General features: G+C 38.8%; 1 protein-coding gene across 1 annotated transcript in view; it reads left to right on the top strand.

Moving 5' to 3' along the window:
- LOC121513893 (glutamate receptor ionotropic, kainate 3) overlaps positions 1-20,800 on the top strand; it is a 173,561-nt gene that overhangs the window by 146,467 nt on the left and 6,294 nt on the right. The window contains exons 11-13 of the mRNA XM_041793912.1: positions 741-964; positions 7,477-7,595; positions 18,406-18,623. Coding sequence (XP_041649846.1) covers positions 741-964; positions 7,477-7,595; positions 18,406-18,623 — 561 coding nt within the window. The remainder of the gene's footprint in view (positions 1-740; positions 965-7,476; positions 7,596-18,405; positions 18,624-20,800) is intronic.

The raw sequence follows: 20,800 nt of genomic DNA on the forward strand, positions 1-20,800 counted from the left end.
TTGGTAACTGAGAGCAGATTAATGAGAATAAAAAGGAATTCCAATGACTGTAGCATCAGTCTGCAACATAAGAAAAATAAAAAAAAAATGGCTGGGGTCTGGATACTTTCTGAATGCGGTGTACATGGAGCTTTGAAGCAGATGTGCCATGGGAAGGACCACAGTGGTTGTCACTCCTGTCGGCTAAAAACAGAAAAAAAAAATGTAGCTATAGTTCACACAGACTCACCAGAAGAAAACAATAGAGCACTGTAAAAGTGCCACCTGGCTTTGTGAGTCTGGATTTGTGCTGCAACATTTAAAAGATGGGATCAGTGAGACTACCAACAACCATGATGCATTCAACGTTGACCTTTCCTCTCCATTCTGAAGCTTAATTTGAACTTTAGGAGATTGCTTGACCATGTTTACCTGCGTAATTGCATTGGTTGCTGTCATGTGATTTGCTAAATAGATATTTGTGTGAATGAGCAGCTGCACAGGTGTACCTATTAAAGTGGACAGTCAGTGTAAATGTGATATACATCTGTTTCCTGTTGTCCTCAGGTGCTTTGAAAATTATTGAACAGTTTTTACATGAATTTCTGATAAATCAGTGTTAATGGTTGCAGAGATTTTACAGGCTTGATTAAAATGGTGGAACTACAAATGTATGTGCTGCCAGATATTGCCAACAAAGGCAATTTAAAATTTGGAATCCAGGTAAACATTCATCTTGTTTTTTTGTTTTCTCCCTCCAGAGAGCAGACTTGGCCGTTGCTCCTCTCACCATCACCTACATGCGTGAGAAGGTCATCGACTTCTCTAAGCCCTTCATGAGCATGGGCATCAGCATCATTTATCGCAAACCCAACTCCACCAACAGTGGCTTCTTCTCCTTCCTGAACCCCATGACTCCTGACATCTGGGTCTACATCCTTCTCGCCTACCTGGGTGTGAGCTGCGTCCTTTTTGTCATTGCCAGGTAAATCCAAGTGTGACAGACTGTATGTCCTATTATTCCTTCATAGATTCCTCCATGACGTCCGTCAATAGACACAGTAATTTATTCTCTTATCACTGCAGGCTGAGCACAGCAGCCAGTTTCTCATACTGCTTTGGCTGCCGGGTAGTGATCAAGGCAGTTTTGTCTGCATGGGCTCTTAACAGCCTAGTGCTGGGAGGAGGGATTCAAAAAAAGCATTCAGAGGGGTTGAAAAGTCCCATTTGGTTTGCAATTTCTTGTTTCCTGAGAGATTTCTTTGGAATTGGCTATGCGGCTTTAAATGATGCACCTTAAAACTATCACTGAAAAAGAAGAAATACTTGGTGATGCAGAAGATTATAACTTCTGTACCATGTTGAACAGTAAAAAGAGGAAAAAATACACCCACACCTGATGAGAAATGCATCAGAGCAGACTATTTATAGGCAATTATCAGCATCTGCATAAAAAAACCTTGAAATTCTTGGCAAGAGTTATTATGGAGGGAGATTATCTGATTGATTTGATGAAAAGAATCTCACTTTTCCATCATGAATATGTTGAATATCCTGTTAGCATTATTGTCAGTATTTCCTGCTGCTTCTCATGCAAAGTGGTGCTTGAGGAAGTTCTGGAAAAGCGGGCGCTGAAAGCAGTTCAGGGGCTCGAGAGCAAACAGCTGCACTCCTCTATGCTCATGCGTTTTAGTGGGACCAAACAAACTGTGGAGTGGCTTCACATAAGCACAAAATCATCTTAAATTGTTGCATCAGTTTTTTTGGAGACCAGCCGAGATGGCTGAAAACACCCCAGTTTCTGAAAGCGCAGCATGTGAGCATAAAACAGATAGTGGTGAACAATAAGTGGGCTACTTCAGCGCAAGTAGGTAATTTTAAATGTTGGACAGACTTGTCAAGGCATTACCAACAATATTATCCAGAAATCACTTTGGCTTTCAAAAGCTCTGCTGCAGCATTATAATTATGTTTCAAGGTACCTTATATTTACTCTTGCAAAGGCACAATTTTGTCCACAGCTGCAGATCAACAACATGCACAATACACTATAATGCTTAAGGGCCTTCAAAATAAGACTCCAAAAGCAAGATTTTATAATTCAGCCTTAGCATCAAAACTAGGTTGTACTTAGGAGGATGTCTGAAAACATGCATGACAGCTTTTTTTTTCTAACAAGTGTAATATTGAAAGATTTTGCATGTATGTGCTTGTTATTGCATAGGCATGGTTTCAGTTCATCAAGACCCTTTTTAATTGCATATGGGGCTCTACCACAAGAATTTCACTTACTGATTTAAATAATCTTGTAACCCACATTTTCAAGTCTTGTCAATATCTCCGACTGTGTTAGTACTACAGTGAGAGATTTAAATAGCATGATGATGCAGGGGTGAGCTTGGCTAACATCCTGCTTTTAGAAGTAAACAGATGATGCAAGCATCTAGTTTTGTCTCAAATTCTTGTTAAGATTTGCAGTCTCTCTAAATCTAGTATGCAGTCCAGCATCAACCATTAATGCTTGCTCTTTGGCTGCTTGACCTCAGTTTGATATTTAAGTATTGACGGTCAAAAATTACTGATGTTAGGGCTGTCTTATTGAGTCACAAAGAGAGTGAGCGAAAAATACATAAAAATAAAGTAATTTCAGAAAATTCTCACTAGTATTAGCAGTACTTAAAAAGAAATTTCCCATATGATACAAAATCTACCCCTGAGTTTCTGTTTATTTTGTAATGACAACATGCAGGCATTAGAGGAGAGAAAGAAGAGGTGCTGCTGAAGACATTCAAAAAACTATTCTTACAGGTTGAAAAGAACATTTGTCATTTGGTGATTAATGCATTCATGCAGCCAGTATTTATACAAACATTTTCCTTCTCTGATGATTCCACCCCAGACCTGACTGATTAGGCTGCAGAGGGTACACAATGTAAATGGCAGCCCCCATGGTTCATGAGATTCAAGCCATGGTAGCTTGTACATGCTGCCAGCAGGTGATGTTTTGTGTGTGTGTGGGGGGTGTGTGGGGGTGTGTGTGTGTGTGTGTGTGTGTGTGTTTTAGCACCTTCCAAAGTGGAAAATGATGCCATTGCAGACATGTAAAAACTGCAGTTCTTTGAGTGTCCACTTGAGGCTGTGTAAAAGTCAATGATTCCCCATTAGGTCCCATCTTAAAATCTCCTTTTTTTTTACAGCAGAAATAAACAAGTCAATCTGACTGCAGATCATGACTTTATGCCCCCTCTCTAATGTGAGATGCTGCATCTGTCAGGACAGGAATACACGTTAAAACTTCAAAATAGAGTTGGCTTTAACTTCCATTTAGCATGAGATTAAGAGTTAAGGAGCACACTGAAGGTTAAAAGTCAAAAATCTGGCCTGCAAAATAAAATAATGCAATGCTTAATACAGCCAAGACAACAGTCTGCTTCCAAGAAAAAAGCTTGAAAACAAAAGTTAACCACTCCAAAATAACCACTTTTCAGGGAATGACAGAACTGCTGTATTTTTATTTTACATTAATTTAATTAGTTATTATTAATTTAATACTGAATGGTCATGGTAAGCATCTTTTTGACACTTTTTATCGCTTTAAAATATAAAACCAATAGCATTTATAACATGGCTGATGACTGTACACCATTTACAGTTTTGTAAATCTCTTAAACCCCTATTTTATTCACTTAAAATGGCTACGTATCTAACGTAGCTGAAGCTAGTAGATCTATGTGAGCTATGTTAGCTTAAGCTTTGTTTGTTAAAGCTAACTTAGTAATGTCAGCTACATAGCTAACTTACCTATGTAACTAAGTTAGCCATGCTACCTACGTATCTATTTTAGCTATGTTAGGATTAGCTATGTTTGCTAAAACTCATTCTGTTAAAGCTAAAGCTAATGTAGCTGCATTGGCTAACATCATATGTTAACCACGTAGCTAGAATAGCTATTTTTGCTTTAGCCAAACCTAACAATGCTAAAGTGAGCTACTGCCAGCATATCTCCTTCTGAAACAGGTCAATACATAATTTAATCCCAGATAAGACCTCTGACCTTTATTTTGTTTTATTTATGAGATGTTTCTTAGGACATAATGTTTGCAGTGTGTTTTTTTTATGAGTTTAACTGCAAGACTTTGCTTAAGAATAAAGTTGAATTTTCAAAATAAAAAAAATATCTAAAACAACAAATATTTTGTAACGGAAAATTACAGCACATCTGTCCTGACAGATGTGGTGTTCAACAGTAGTTGTCTGCAAGAGGGAGCTTCTGAGATCTGCGGACTGCAGCGAGATCCCTTTCGAAATAAACATGGGTATAGCCTTGTTAAAGAGGCAATTAATAGTTGATTAATTTACCTAATTAAAGTTTTCAGCTTCTTTTTTTAAGTCTGGTTCAATTTTTTATATAACTGATTCATTTTGATTTTATAAAGCCTAAGATTTGTACATACATTTGCATAATCTGGTGGTTGACTGGCTCTAGTGACAGTCAGGCACTCAAACACATCTTGGCCTGCCTCATCTCCAATGCTCTTCTTGTGTCTTGATTGATTGAAAGTTAGGGTTAGACAGCATTTCAATGAGGGGACCACTACCATTTGACTTCATAATCTCTCAAGAAACCAAAGGGTGGCATCTCATGCTTTATACACTCTATGCTCAAACTTTGCTTGTTTCTTTCGGTGAAGTGTGTAATATTGAGCGTAATAGTACTTAGCTGAACCAACAAAAAGTAAGTAGGCCTATGTTTGAATAACTGTGTAGTCACCTAAATATATAAAATTGTTTTATTTATTCCTACATGGGAATGGACCCCTCCACTGACCCTGCCATCTTGGTGTTTGCAATTCTACACACTGTACCTTTAAGACTGCATGATTTTTACAGAAACTCTTCAAAGAAGCTAGATTTCACAGATGCAGTAATAAAGCAGGAGTCAGCCCTATTTGAAGACACCCTCATTTTGTCCATCAGTTAATTTGTGGTTGTTGAACTAAGATTAGTAACTCTAAAAGGACGGTTGGAACTGTCTCCTAACAAAGCTGTTCCCAGATTAACCATCAGTCCTTTTTAAGTGTCTGATTAAAATAGACTGCTGACATATTAGAACATATTTCTGCAGCATGTAATTACATTGAAGTGTATCACTCTCTGACACATTTCTGCCAATTTAATCTTCATAGATTATTCTCACTATGGTCCTTCAGGACTGAGAATATGCACTAGAGGGTTCCTCTTTGTGTCCTCCATCAGCCTAGACCATTTTAGTCACTTATCTAGATTTTCTACTGTATCATCAAAGTAACAGATATGGCATGTTTAAAACAGATATCAGGAATCTTATATAGACCCAGATCCACTCAGCAGAACATTAAGAATAAAGAGACAGGAAAGGGTTTTCAGTTTATATAAATATATTTGTCAAGGAAGAAGCTGGTGACATTTAGTGTGTTTTATCTTAGCATCTGCCTCCGAGAGTGACTGGAGCTATAAAGGTGTGCAGCATTTTTAGCAGATGTCAAAGTAAATGGCACAGATTTAGAGAAATGTGTGCTTTATGGTTTAATGTGACTTTAAGAGGAGTCTTCAGGCCTTAGATTCTCAAACATGACATTTAACACCCTCTGAAAATATATATACATATATTTATGCTTTGGTGGTAGCCTTTAGCTCCAAAGTTTTAGGAAATAGTTAAGGGGCATCTGACGGCAAGGCTAAGCCAAGGTCTGCAGATTTAAAAAGATTTGTTTGACAGACAAAATTTTAGTATTCCAAATTTAAAGTAGCATGTATACCCCAATGGAATCAAAACAACACAGAACCCATTATGCACAAACTACCCATCCCACCGATTCAACACACAAACACTGTCCACTCTATCAATAATCACATTTCTGCAGGTGCAATATCTTTATTTCATTCAGTATTGAAAGGAAACGAGGGAAAATAGTGGAATGTTTGGCATAACTTATTTGACATCACTGTGGCTGCAGGGAGACATCACAGTGGCTTAACCAAAGGACAAAAATGCTTATAATTAATGCAACTAAATAAACTTAATGCTTTCATTAATGATCTTAATGACATCATGAAGAATTCCTCTAAAAGCTATTCAGACCAGTATCTACCATCTTTGGGGGGTAATGTTTGAAAAAATACTGCAGAAGTGCCCTCTTGGATGCCCCTATGGAAGATTAACAACATGATAATATTAAAACAATAAATTCATCTTAAGGGTGTGGGTAAACTTTTTAAAAATGTTGCTGCTTAAGTGGGAAAAATTAGACAAGGTGTCCTCTAGGATGCCTCTCTAAATGGAAAATATTTAAAAAGTGCCCTCTAAAATGCCCCCAAAGCATTCTAAAATTGACAAAGTGCCTGAATGGTCCCCTTTATGTGGAAAATTCAGACTGAGTGCCCTGTTGGATGCCCTCTAAGTGGACAGAACTTTACAAAGGGCCCTCTAGAAAGGCCCCATAGTGAAATAAACTTGACAAAAGGCCATCTGGGATGCCCTCTAAGAGAATAAAAAGCTTGACGAGGTGCCCTCTTGAATCTCCTGTGAATGAACAAAACTTGACAAAGTGCCCTCTGGGATGCCTGCTAAGTAGAAAACATGACAAAGTACCCTTTTGGTGAACAAAACTCGATAAAGTGCTTTCTAATGGGCACATGTTCAATAGTGGAAGAAATGCTAACTGCCATGAAGTCCATTTCCACAGATTTTTTTAAATTGTGTTTTTTTTAATGTTAAATAGGTTATTATTCCTGTTGTGCTTTCTAAAGAGGTGTAGTAGGTTTAATCATAATGACAGAAATGTTAAATGCTAACCAGGGTTTCTAACTATTTCATCATAAATGTAGAGCAATTTTTTTTGTGCTCCACATACAGCCGGTGCCCTTTTTATTATTTTCAGCCCTGCCGCTCAAACATCCTGAATCCACCACTGTTGTAGGTTGTATAATGACACCAAATGTTGTGTATTATATCCCTATTAAAGCCTCATTAGTGTATGCATTTATGGGAACAATGGTTTAAAAACTCTATTAAATTTTAGTGCTGTGGCTTACAGCAAACCGTCCCAAAATCTTTCCTTAGTTTAATAGTGTCCTTTTATCATCTTTGAGCTGTTTGCTCTGCTTTTACAGCCTTCAGATTTAAGGTATTACTTTTACTCCTCTTATCCACCTATTCAGCCACAACAGCTGTGTAACTTGGCCAAGGTTGTCTTAAGAGCTTTTGTGCTGCTGCAAGTGGCTAAAAAATCTGTTACTGCTGCTTTAACTACTGCAAAAAGAGCTGTAATCAATAGTTTTCTTACTCCAAACCAAAGGCGGTGCTATAAAAAAGACAGCTGTAACCCTCAGAATAGCTCTCAGGCTAATATAATTCAGTTTTTGAGATTCTTTTAGAGGGAAAATGGTGTTCAGGAAGGATCTTACAACAGAAAAGGATAAAAAGGACATCTTCCCTACTTCCTCTCTCGTTCCCAGATTCAGCCCATATGAATGGTACGACGCCCATCCTTGTAACCCCGGATCAGACGTAGTGGAGAACAACTTCACCCTCCTCAACAGCTTCTGGTTCGGAGTCGGCTCCTTAATGCAACAAGGTATGGCGCTGCACTCATCTTCCTCCTTGTCAGAAACAATACAATCACACCAGCGCTCCTCCCTTCATCCTGTGCACTGCTAGCTCCCACTCTCTGCCTCTTTTACTGACAGCCTCCATGATTTCCATTCTCTGACTGTTTCATAAGACGTTTACCTGTCAAGAACAACTGCGGAGCTCCCTCTTACACGACAAAGGCAGGCTGTTGTCACCTACCTGCTGTTTAAAAAGGGAAGAGTAGGTGCCAAGCACTTGTCAGGGATTGTCAGCTGAGGATGGGAAACATGGCTGCATTTATTCCCCCATAACGCAGTCACTGGTCCTGCTCAAGAGCTCTCTGAGTGTCGGGAGGAAAAGGGTACATCGAGGAACATGTCTGACAAATACCAGCTGTCAGCCATGCTAGAAGTGGCTGGTGTGATGTCTTTAAGCAGTCACACTAAGAATGACCAGCTTTGAAGAATCCACAAACCAGATTTTTATAAGCTTCTGTTACATTTTTAAACCAGTCAGAGCCAAAGCAGCATTTTCTTCTTGAATCCAAAATGTATTTCTAACCCTTCCACTGCCTTTCCAGTGAGAAAAACAAAGGGATACAAATCAGTTTTCCCTTGCTAGCTGCCCCTTAAATGTAGGTAAGCAAATGAAGGCCCTGAGATAACATAATGAAGTCAACTGTGGAGGAAAAAGACCCAAGTAATAAAATGTTTAACCTCAATGTAACAAGACAAATCAAGGAGGCTTAGTGAGGACTCGGCCGTGGATCTTTTTTTGCCCGTAAGGAGAGCAAACACATTCAGCAATTCATTAAGCACAGAGGCTCGGCAGCACTCTTGTGAAACTGCATAGCAGCTCTGCCAATTTGCGTGTGCAGGCAGAGGGCTGGGAGTGCAGCGGTAGCGAGCCGGGAGGGAGAGGGGAGAGGGAATCAAAACAAAATGAGCTAGTTAGTAGCCTATATCATTGCACTAAACTGGGGAAAAGTCCCCATTATAATCTGCACTGTTGCTCACAGTGTTGTCAGTCACTGCCTGAGCTGCAGTGTTTCTAATATTTATCCGAAGCTGCTGCTACTAATCAGTCTTTCCTCATTCTCACTGATGTTTTAAATGATATTTCTGTGTTTGTTTAGCCTTGCATAACCATTTCAACGTGAAGATATCCCAAAAATGATCTCCAACATCCCATTTGTCTGAGTTTAAATTTGACACAGAGCGTCTGTGGCTGTTCCGTGACAACAGTCCCTGCTACAGTACCTTGTAGCACACGCTGCACGGGCGGTATCTGCAGCGAGGTATATTTTGTCTGTGTCACATAAACAGACATCCCCTGCTTGTCTGCCAAACACGGTGACAGCAGCTGAGACGGAAGCCATTTCCTTGACGTGTTTAAAATGCAAATGGACGTGTTTGAGGAGATCCAAAAAAAAAAAAAAAACAAAAAAAAAAACAGCAGCTTGTCTGTGGGAGGGAGGTGTCACAGACAACAAAAAGAACACAAAATGTGAGGAGGTGCAAAGGCAAACATGCCGTGTGCCTCTAATGCATTCCTGGGGGTCTCAGTAGGCTTTCTGCTCACTACAAACATATGTCGCATCATTTCACATAAATTAGTTTCTTCATGAAAGAAATATTTTTAGAGTTTGTTTGATTTATGAGTTCACCTGCTCCTGGATCTTCCTTTTGCTCTCATATTTTTGATGGATTTTCTGAAGATATTCATTAAAATTTAGGTCTACCTCACTGCTCCTTCTTTACACAAAGATGTCAAATCTATCTAATCAGTTGTGTATCAGAAGGATTTAGTGTGTGCAGAAAACTCCACAAAAACACACTAATCAGCTCCCACTGGCAGTATTCTGATGGATTTTCTCCCTCTTACCAAATATCCAGGTGAAAGTGCAGCTGCCATCCATTAAAAATCCCACGCTTAAACTTGAGCCACAAATCTTCACACTAAGTTACATTTACAGTGCCTGAATAAAGTACTCACCCCCTCGGATGTATTACCATTCTATTGATTTTATAAATAAACCAAGGAAAATATCATTTGAAATTTTTTTGGCAAAAAAAACGCAAAATCTCTCTAATCTTCAGTTGAAGACATAAATAACAGCAATAAACAAAAATATACAATGTAAAATAAGTGACTGAATAAGGTTGTCCTCCAGGATTCTCCTATATTTTTCTGCTTTTATTTTACCCTCTACCTTTACAAGCCTTCCAGGGCCGGCTGCCAAGAAGCATCCCCACAGCATAATGCTGCCACCACCATGCTTCAAAGTGGGAATGATGTGTTTGTTATGATGTGCAGTGTTCTTAACTTTTAGGCCACTTTGTAGTAGTAGTAAAAACTCAGGCAAAATGAAAAAATGTTTGAAAAATCCCTTGTGTATGGTCTGTTTCCATAGGTGATCCGGTGTGGTTCAGAACAGTTTTGCTATTTTTAGCACATTTAACTCTGATCTTGACCCTGTTTTCTCAGCTACCCATGCTAGGTAAATCTGTTAAACTGTGGGAAAGAATCACTTTTTGATAAAATGTAGGGATCGTACTCAGTGTCTGTAGGTAATACCTGATGATAATTGCAGCCTACAGGCCCATTTAGAGCTGTTAAGTACTAACTTTCCTCAGTTTCAAGTCATTCCTAATGGCTGTAACCTACTTCCACACCCCCAACAGACATTTGGGATTACGCGATTGCAGGAGATCCATTGTTACCTTGTCAACTTTGGCAACATGACAGAGAAAATGATTGACAAGGGCCTGAGAGAAACTGCTACATAGCCTATAGATGAATGTATGCTATCCTCTGTGTTGTTATGGACGAAGAAATTGAAGGAAGTTTTACCTGGAAATTGATCAACTCTAACCACTAATTACATCAGAATTGTGGAGAAATTCCCCTTTGGTGAGTTCAGTGGTGACATCAGAGACATTTATCACATATCAGACAATGATGAATGATGGTTTAGAGATTGGCGAATCATAATGTTCTTTGAGTGGCAGATGCTTAGTCCTTAGGGAAGTTGCAAGTTTAAGTCCAGATTGGATCATACATCGTGCAGGGTGAACTAGAACAGTGGTTCTCCATGTGGGGGTCAGGATCCCCTTGGAGGTTGCGAGACACTGAGAGGGGGTCTCCAGATGCCGTAAAAAAAAAAAGGTGAATGTTTTTTGAATTGCACATTTGCCACTTTACACCAATGTTGCTAAATTTTAACCAGTTTTCATCACTTTTCCACCAGTTTTGCCAATGTTAACACATTTTTGCCACTTAAATCCCATTTTGTCCATTTTAAAGTCTGTCCACCCCTTTTGTTGTTTATGCCACTTCTAATACAATTATTGCCACTTCCCCCCTATAATTGCCTCTGTTGACCCCTTATTGCCTCTATTAACCACTTTATATGACCCCTTTTGCCCATTTTAACCATATTTTACCATTTAACCATATTTAACCATTACTTTTTAATCTCCTTTACTACTGTTTATGCCTGTTTTTGCCATTTTTTACTTATCTTTTGCTATTTTTATCAACTTTTTGCCACTTCTAACCCATTTCTGCTACTTTTAAAACCCCATTTACCACCTTTTCCGCTAAGTTTTGACATTTTGAACCAATTTTAGCCAATATTAACCCATTTTAATTCTGTTTATAAGAAAATTGATTCAAATTTTTCAGAAGGCTATTTATTATGGCAAAAAATAATAAAAACTAATATTTGTTTATTTGATGAGAGTGGTTATTATTCAGGTTTGAAAAAAAAATGGATATCACTGCTCAACTTTACAATTGACTGCAATTTTGCAGACCTCCATGGTCCCCCAGTTTGGCTGGGCCCCTGAAATCTCTCCCATTTTTCCCCCATTTGGGTGGCCTTGTCTGCACATGACTATTCTTGATTGTGCATGGCTATGTTAATGAGCTCCAGGTGCAGTAGGTACAGAGGGGATCCCCAGTCTCCAGCACCTTTATTTTGTGGGTCACGTGCTGAAAAGGTTGAGAACCACTGAACTAGAAGATACATAGGTCGTGATCACTTCCCGGTCACATCCTCTCTCTCAAACCGGTGCATGTTTATATATGCTGGGTGTGTTTTACAGGCATATGTGTCATAAAAGTGAGAAAATGTGCAACTTTGAAGATTTGAATCACATAATTCTTCTTTATGTTGTAATTAATTCATAGTGACAGATTATTTCTGCAGTTAAAAGACTCATGGTTTGACTTGTCCCCTCTTGTGTTGTGCATGAAGATTTACCTGCAATGGAATAAACATTTCCTTTCACAAGTGCCACTATTTAAAGCAATTAACAAATAGTAAAGCCTCGAGCTCTAAGAGGAAGTTTCTGCACAGTGACTCCACAGGGAGAAAGCTAAGTGCAGGTAATGGTCCTCATGGGAAAGTCTACTTCTCTCATGTTAAGGTGAGACATTGCTTGTGGGAAGAAACACTCTCAGAAAACCAGGGCATTATGTTTAGCACGATGCATTACTGAATCCACAGAGAACTGCATTTTTTCCTCAGAATGACATTTCAAAAAGCATCATTAGATACAAAACACTCTGTTCATTTATTCAAAGGAGAATGGCAGTGTCAGACCGACTTCTTCTGGATATCCTCTTAAGGATATGAGCTGAGAAACTGCAGTGCATTTTTGCTATCATGTTTAATCTACTATTAAAGTATCTCTGAAGAATGACCTCACACAAAAGAAATTAACAGACCACTTGAATTGTATTAACCTCAATCAACAACCGGCCAGTTAAAAAAATACTGTCAGTTTCCCTGAGTTCTGGTTTAATAAGAATATTAATGCCTTGCAGGGAAACTGCAGAATGGTGAGAAATGGAGAGCTTTAAAACTCCACATTCGCCTTGATATATAAATTATAAGAGAGGATGAAAAGGCAAATCTAAAAGGAGTTAAAAATGCAATAGCACAGTTTTTCACACTCCTCAACTAAAAGAATTTTAGAATTACAAAATTCAACTTCTCTTCATAAAATTATTGCAAGCAGACCTCGGGTTGGCATTGTTTTTTACAAATCACTTTTAATTGAACCATTTCCTTAAGTATTAAATGATAGATAAATCCTACCAATTTAATGTCACCAATATCTGAATGACCTTTGAGATGTGCACGGTGGCCAACAATCAATGAAAGAAAGTGGAGAGAAACACATAAAAGCAGCAGTTTATGTGATTTAAACTGGAACACGTTAAACATTTGATTAAGGAAAAATGTGGTATAAAAAGGTGCACTAGCAACAGAGATAACCACAGCCTTAAGAGGACTGTGAAACAAAGCCCATTCAAGAATTTTTGAGGAGCTTCACAAGGAGTGGACTGAGACTGGAGTCAGTGCTTCAAGAGCCAGAGACAGATCCAGCACATCGGCTACAACTGTCACATTCTTTGTGTCAAGCCACTCCTGAACCAGTGACAACATCAGAGGCATCTCACCTGGGCTAAGGACAAAAAGGACTGGACTGTGGCTCAGTGGTTAAAAAGTCTTCTTTTCAAATGAAAGTCAATTTTGCATTTCATTTGGAAATCAAGGTCCCAAAGTCTGGAGGGAGAGAGGGGAGGCACAGAATCCAAGTAGCTTGAGGTCCAGTGTAAAGTTTCCACACTCAGTGGTGGTTTGGGGAGTCATGTTATCTGCTGGTGTTGGTCCATGGTGTTTTATCAGTGTTTTAGAGCACTTCATGCTTCCCTCTGCTGACCAGCTTTATGAAGATGCTGATTTAATTTTCCAGCAGGAGTTGGTACCTGCCCACACAGTACCGGTACCTGATTTAAGGACCATGGTATTATAGTGCTTGATTGGCCAGCAGACTGGGCTGACCTGAACCCCATAGAGAATCCATACTGTGTGAAGAGGAGGATGCCAGACACCAGACCCAACTATGCAGAAGAGCTGAAGGCTACTATCAGAGCAACCTGGGCTTCATAACATCTCAGCAGTGCCACAGACTGATCGCCTCCATGCCATGCCGCATTGCTGCAGTAATTCATGCAAAAGGAGCCCTGACCAAGTATTGAGCGCTGTACATATAAATACTTTCAGGTAGTCCAACATTTCTGTTAAAACCCCTTTTTTACTGGTTTTAAGTAAAATTCTAATTTTATGAGATACTGAATTTAGTTTTCATTAGCTGTAAGCCATAATCATCAACATTAAAAGAAATAAACACTTAAAATATACCAGTCTGTGTGTAATGAATATATAATATATGAGTTTTACTTTTTGGATTGAACTACTGAATTAAATCAACTTATTGATGATATTCTAATTTATTGAGATGCACCTGTATTGTTCAACTTTGCAGACAGATTGTGGGCTTTGATCTTAATGATCTTGGCTGTGTTTTTCATTGTGGGCCATACAGAAGGCCAGGGCACCCTCTCTTTGCAGGTTTTAGACTTCTGCAATCATGGGAGGAGGTTTACTTATGTCAGGAGGACCAAACCTGACAGATACCTGAGGTCATTTGGTTCATTTGATGTTCGATTTTTGGTGTATTTGGCGTGTATTGAGTCTCACTGCATATCTATCCTTATGAAATCCATACGACTTACGTATAGCATGTATGTATTTATGTGTTTTTTATGGCTTGTGTTAGCTTCTGTTGTGGACTAAATTGCCCCTCAGGGACAATAAAGACTTATCTTAGAATCCTAATGGTTTAAAATATGCTTATTGAAGGATACCTGTTAGTCATATGTTAATTTGCCCTAAAAGGGGTGTGGTTAAATTGACTGACAGGTAGGTGTGTAGTTAATGTTGGAGGACAAACCAAACCATTACAAGCCTGCCTCAGCTCCGCTTCTTCACCTGTTTTTAGACTGGTGAACAGATTGGCATAGATAACAAATTTTGGGCCTCGAAACACCTCTTCTGAAATCAACACGTGACGTCTGTGACTATCTCTTTATTGGCTACAAGTGTATTCCTGAGTCTGGCCACCAAACATTCATGACACAGATTCCTCAGTCATTTCACCTCCTCAGTGTTTCATAATATTGCATACTGTCTAAGGCAGCTATTTAAAGCATTCATGTGAATGAGTGGTGCATCATGCAGTCAGTGAGATAAATGGGATGTTTTGGTGACTGAAATAGTATCACTATCGTCCTCCCTGAAAGAACATCCATTATTCCTGGTTTTCAAGAGTCCTTCCTCAAGGAAAATGTATGGCATATTGACACCGTTTTATTTCCCTGGTACCATATGACTGATCTGCTTTTTGTATTTATTAGAGTGTTCAGATGCAGCCCCATATACCGCTCCCTGCTGACAACAGCACTTTATAGTGTGGATTTCAATTGAGTTACCCGTTGCCTCACATCATTCTTTGTACAAGCAGAGAAAGCATCGGGATCTTCCCTCTCTGAAGTCACAGTGAATTAAAGGATGCTACTGTCTGCCTTTGTTTGTAACCATGTAGAGTCTTTGTCAAACCACAAAGGACAAATCCAATCAAATTTGGTAGAGGAGGTTAAAGAGCTGACCACTCTGCTCCCTTTCTGTGGGCTTGTTACTCTTTAGAATTGCCCTCATAAATCTTCTCAGTAAAGTAACAGAGTGCACAAAGCACAAGGGTATTTTAAAGGTTGTCAGAGATGAGATATAAAGTTACTTTAACACCAGTCAGAGAGCCATTGTAAACACAGTATCACACAGCAGAGGACCGCTCAAAGTCAAGGCTGATGCAGAGGTGTGCTGTCAGTCTGGGTTAGCGCTCTGTTTTTTTTTTTTCTTGTTCCATTTATATACACACTTTCACGAGTGCTTGCAACAAATAACCACCTTTATTCCACAAACATGATGTGAGCTGTCTGAATCATACTTGTGTGAATGACCTGGATTATGCTGATGAAAGGACCTTCAGTGGCTCACTATAACTCAATATGAAGAGCCACTACCATTAAATATAAGCATATTTCATTCATGTACACCTAATCAGACATCTCGCATCCTTAAGTGAAACTATTTAAAGATTGTTAGGCCACTAGTTCACTAAAAATGATCTTAGACAAAAAACACAGTTATAGGTGAAGATAATCTGTTACTGCTACTAGATCAGTCAGTGATCATTTTATTAGGTATACCTGTTCAATTGCCAATCAATCCAAATTTCTTATCAGCAAATCACATTGCAGTAACCAATGCATTCAGGCACATAGACATGGTCCAGACAAGTGGTTCTCAATTGGTGGTTCATGACCCAAAAGTAGGTAATAGGTGTGTGTCTGAAAAATCTATGAAACTCTTTTAACATGTGCTAGCCCATCTCTTTGTTTTGTCATGTTTTGCAGTGTCTGAAACCCCAAAGTGTTCAATTTTTAATAGAATAAATCTGATTGGTGGGAAAATATCTGAAATTTGGCTTGCAATTTCTCATTGAGGAATCGATGGCAGGTCCTAAGGGCTCAACCAGTTGAGAACCACTAGTCAAGATTGTTCTGCTGAAGTTCAAACCAAGCATCAAAGCTGGGATAGAAAGTGTTTAAAAGTGACTCTGGATGAACCGTGGTTATTGGAGGTGTGGCAGGCTTTCTTGTCGTTGACACCAGATTTATGGATAGGTTCGACCCATCCAGGTAGGGCTGGGCGATTATGGCAAAAATCAAAATCACAATTAATTGAACTTATTACCTCGATTTCGATTCATGAATAATTATTCCACCCCCAACCTCCTACTCTGTTTGTTCTGAAAATACTTGTATAATCTTAAAACAATAATTGAAAGGAACAGGCACAGATCAAAAATTCATGGTTACTTATTGAAACAGTTTAAATCAAAAAACACTTCAGCTGAAATGAGAAACTATTTTGTAAAAAGTCAAATTTTTCAAGAGAAGTATAAAATAAACAACTTATATTTCTTGCTAACAAATTAATTATTTCTATACTGTTGTATAAAAAGTAGAAAATAACTTTACTGCTCACATTGAACAGTCAGCTCCGTGTTTTGAGTTTTAGTGGACTGGATGGGAATGAGCGCATGACTAGGACTTCTTCTTCTCTTGGGTTTACAGTAGGCTACTTGCCTTGCAACACCTGGCTACCTATCACGTGACCACACAGCCAGTAGTTTGTTTTTAAGGGGGTGGTACATTAGAAGAGACAGAATTACAAAGGAAAAAATTGAAATAATTGGCACAGCAGGTTTATGTCGGTTAGAGGCTCTAAATGTTGGTTTTGATTATTTTTCGATTAATTGTCCAGTTCTACATCCAGGTACTTTGAGCAAATTATGCCGACCCCACCTCTTTCTGTATTTTTATCAAAATAAATAACAATAAATGGGTCATTTGCTAGTTAGAAGCTTAAAATACGAAAAACCAAAGCTCTGATGGTTATTGAGAGGCCAAATCTAATAGCAGGAGAGTTATGCATAAATATGACATTTCAGAGTGATGGTCAGATTCATAAAAGTATAAACAAAGTTTTAGGTGATTCTTAACGATCCTTGGCTTAAAGTCTTTAGAAACATGGTTCAACATTTGACCCCTCTGCTCCACTCTAGTTTTAGCCCACAATTGACTCAGAGGTTTTCGTTACACTATTTCATCAATTGAGGATGAAAAAATATTGTAAGTTATGGCCTTTTAAATATTTGATCTTCAAGATACAGTGCCATAGCATTCAATCACATTGCTACTGCTTTTTCCTAATCTGCTGCCATTCAAACTAGGGCATGCCAACTATAAACGTTTTGAATTTTCATTTCTGCCGATATCATTAATTAACTTCCTAAGGTAATATCTGCTGATACCAGTATCATAGTGTGCATCCCGAGTAATCAACTGTCATTGACTCATGGAGTGAGGTTAACCAAGTATGTTCATCTTCCCACTCCTTTTTGATATGTAAACCAAAGTAAATGAGGGGAAAATGGTGACTTGGTGTACCACACTTAGATGAAGGGTAGCGGTGTGTCCAAAATACTCTGACTGGTTTTGCCCAGCTATATCACTAGAAAGGGCAGGGATGGGGTGGAGTACTTATTTCCACTGCCTTATCTAATTAATGTTTTGAGTTTATTTGGTAATTAAAAAGGCACATGAGGGTGATATAATCAGAAGTCAAAGTTAAAAGTTCAAAAGAATAAAATATGCGGCATAGAAAAGTCTAATACCTAATAAACTGGTTTGATTGTCAGTCTTACCTTTGACTGGACAGATAACTAATCAGTGTTTATGGAGTAACACTGTGGCATCCAATCAGATGTCAAAGGAGTCTACTAATGAGAACTGTGGCAAATACCAGATTTTAACTACATCATACTATCTTAGAATAACACGTGCATGTGGTTACTCTTTTTTGTTTGGAAGCTTTAGATACACTTCACAAGCCTTTTTATTTTTAATTAACACCCATTTCAGTTTTCATTGATTTAGACCAGAGAGCTACAGAGCATCGAAGTCTGAAAGCTGATTGAGGATAGTAGAGCACACAATAAAAGTTACTGCCATCTTCTCTAAAGGTTGAAATGAACTGAGAGAGGCTTTTATCACTAATCCAGAAGGCTTATGAACAAAGACTTTCTGGTTTCATCTCACTATTCTGATTTCTCATCCCGGAGTTAAGCTAAATTGCCAAACTGGCTTCATTTCCTGTTTTCCTCCCTGAAGGTACCTTGATCAACACCCAGTGGCCCTGCCAAAACATTTGCAGGCTAATTAACAAAAAAACGCAAAGTGTTCATGTCTCCACATTTGTTTCATTTAGTTGCAGTGTTGGCAAGTACAATTCTATCTAGTTAATTACCTCTCCCTTGTTGTGCTTCTCACAGGCTCAGAACTGATGCCTAAAGCACTGTCGACCAGGATCATTGGAGGCATCTGGTGGTTCTTTACTCTCATCATCATATCCTCGTATACGGCTAATCTAGCAGCTTTTCTCACCGTGGAGAGGATGGACTCACCTGTGGACTCGGCAGATGACATCGCTAAGCAGACCAAGATCGAGTATGGTGTGGTTAAAGATGGTGCAACTATGTCTTTCTTCAAGGTACCGTACGCTACACAGATCTACACCGGACAGGGTCAAAGCATTTTGTTATTGTAAGGATTATGTTTAAGAATATGGAAGTAGAAAGAACCACACAAACACTGAGGGTTAGTCTGAATATGGGTTTATACTCCAATATTAGAGCACTACTTACTTGAACAGGCATCTGGATACAGAGGCAACAGCCTTAATGGCACTGGAGTCCAGTCCTGACACTATTTGGTGCATTCGCCCTCACCTAGCATGTCTAATAAAGGTTAAAGAACAGTGGTGTAACATACTCAATTCTGATTGGCTAATTTTGGCATTCCAAGATTTAGTATTGTTCATCAAGGATCTTAAGTATGTTGCTCTGGCCACAGAAAGTGGCGGTGCTACTCATATCAATTCCCCGAAAAGGCCAGCTCATTTTGAAGTTGGACACTTTACTGTTGCGGTATAATAGTAATTTTAAAAAATCTAAAAAAAAGACATAAAAAGAACAGACGGTATCAAACAGTCAAGAAACAGGAAGCCTCAATGATTCATCTGACCCTATTTACCCTTTTTGCTTGATTTGAAAAAGTCGACTGAGTTTAACAAAGTTCCACAGTTTATTGTTTCTGTTGACAACTTTTAACTGTAGAGCCTAAGGCACTGTTTCTTATTTACAGATATATGATCCCCTTGAAATCAATTAGAAGTGAAGGTCAACTTTTTCTTTCTTAATAATTTAAAATAACTAATTTCTTTAGTGAGTGGCTGAAAAATAAAGACTTTGTGGTTTCCATCCTGGTGTCTGGCCAGGCCTAGGGTTGGTGTGGGACCCTCTCTCCTCTGATGATGTCAAAATTACATGTACAGTGCATATGAAAGTATTCAACCCCTTGGATGATGGATGACCCTTTTACTGGTTTTATAAATCCGTCATGGTCAATTTAATAGGATAAGGATAAGGATTGCATAAATGTGACTGCATAAATATTCACCACCTTCAAGTTAGTATTTCGTACAGTCTGTGTAGATTGGTCTTATCAAGCTTGCACATCATTTTACTCTATTCTTCTTTGCAAAACTGCTTAATTTCTGTCAGGTTGCACAGGAATCAGGCATGAACAGCTCTTTTCAAGTCCAGCCACAAATTCTCTATTGGATTGAGGTCTGGCCTTTGACTCGACTACTCCAGAACATTTACCTTATTGTCTTTAAACCATTTTTGTGAAGCTTTCGCTGTATGCTTCGGGCCATTGTCTTGCTAGCAAATGATCTTATCCCAGGCCATAGTTCTTACTGACTGAATAAGATTGTCCTCAAGGATCTTCCTATATTTTACCCCATTCATTTTTTACCCTCTACCTTTGCAAACCTTCCAGGGCTGCCTGCCAAGAAGCATCCCCACAGCATGATGCTGCCACCACCACAGTGGGGTTGGTGTGTTTGGTGATGTGCAATGTTTGGTGTCTGTCAAACATAGCATCTTACCTGTTGGCCAAAAAGCACTATTTTGATCACTGAGTCTCCCACATGCCTTTTAGCAAACTCTAGTCGAGATCTATGAGTTTTTTTCAATGTGCCAATCTCCCATAAAGCTTTGACCAGTGAAGAACCCAGGAAACAGTTAGTGTATGCAGGCTCTCCAGTCTCAGCTGCTCAAGCTTGTAACTCCTTCAGAGTAGTCATAATTGTCTTGGTGGGCTCTCTTACTAGTCTCCTTCTTGCATGGTTGCTTAGTTTGTGAGGACGGCCTGATCTAGGCAGATTTACACATGTGATGTGTTCCTTTCATTTCTCGATGATGGATTCAACTGAACTCCAGGGATGTTCATTGTGTAGTTTTTTTTATACGTCCCGACTTATACTTTTCAATAACATTTTCTCTGAGTCAAGCAGAGTGTTCTTTTGACTTCATGGTGTAATTGTAGCTAGGAATACTGATTAATCACGACTGGATCTTCCAGACACAGGTGTGTTTGAACTAAAATCACCTGAGATGAAGAAATATATTCTCACCTTGTATTGAACATGTTTCCTGTCAAAAAAGCCAAATTATATTGACTACTATTTATAAAATCAATAATACAGGGGATTGAATACTTTTTATGGACACGGTATAGTGAGTGGGTGGTTAGCAGAATGAAACCCCCATTAAGGCAAATAGGACCCCCTTTCTAAGTTTCCTTGTCATATCCCACAGCTTT

This window comes from Cheilinus undulatus, linkage group 8 (genome assembly GCF_018320785.1).
Source record: "Cheilinus undulatus linkage group 8, ASM1832078v1, whole genome shotgun sequence".
Classification (NCBI taxonomy): domain Eukaryota; kingdom Metazoa; phylum Chordata; class Actinopteri; order Labriformes; family Labridae; genus Cheilinus; species Cheilinus undulatus.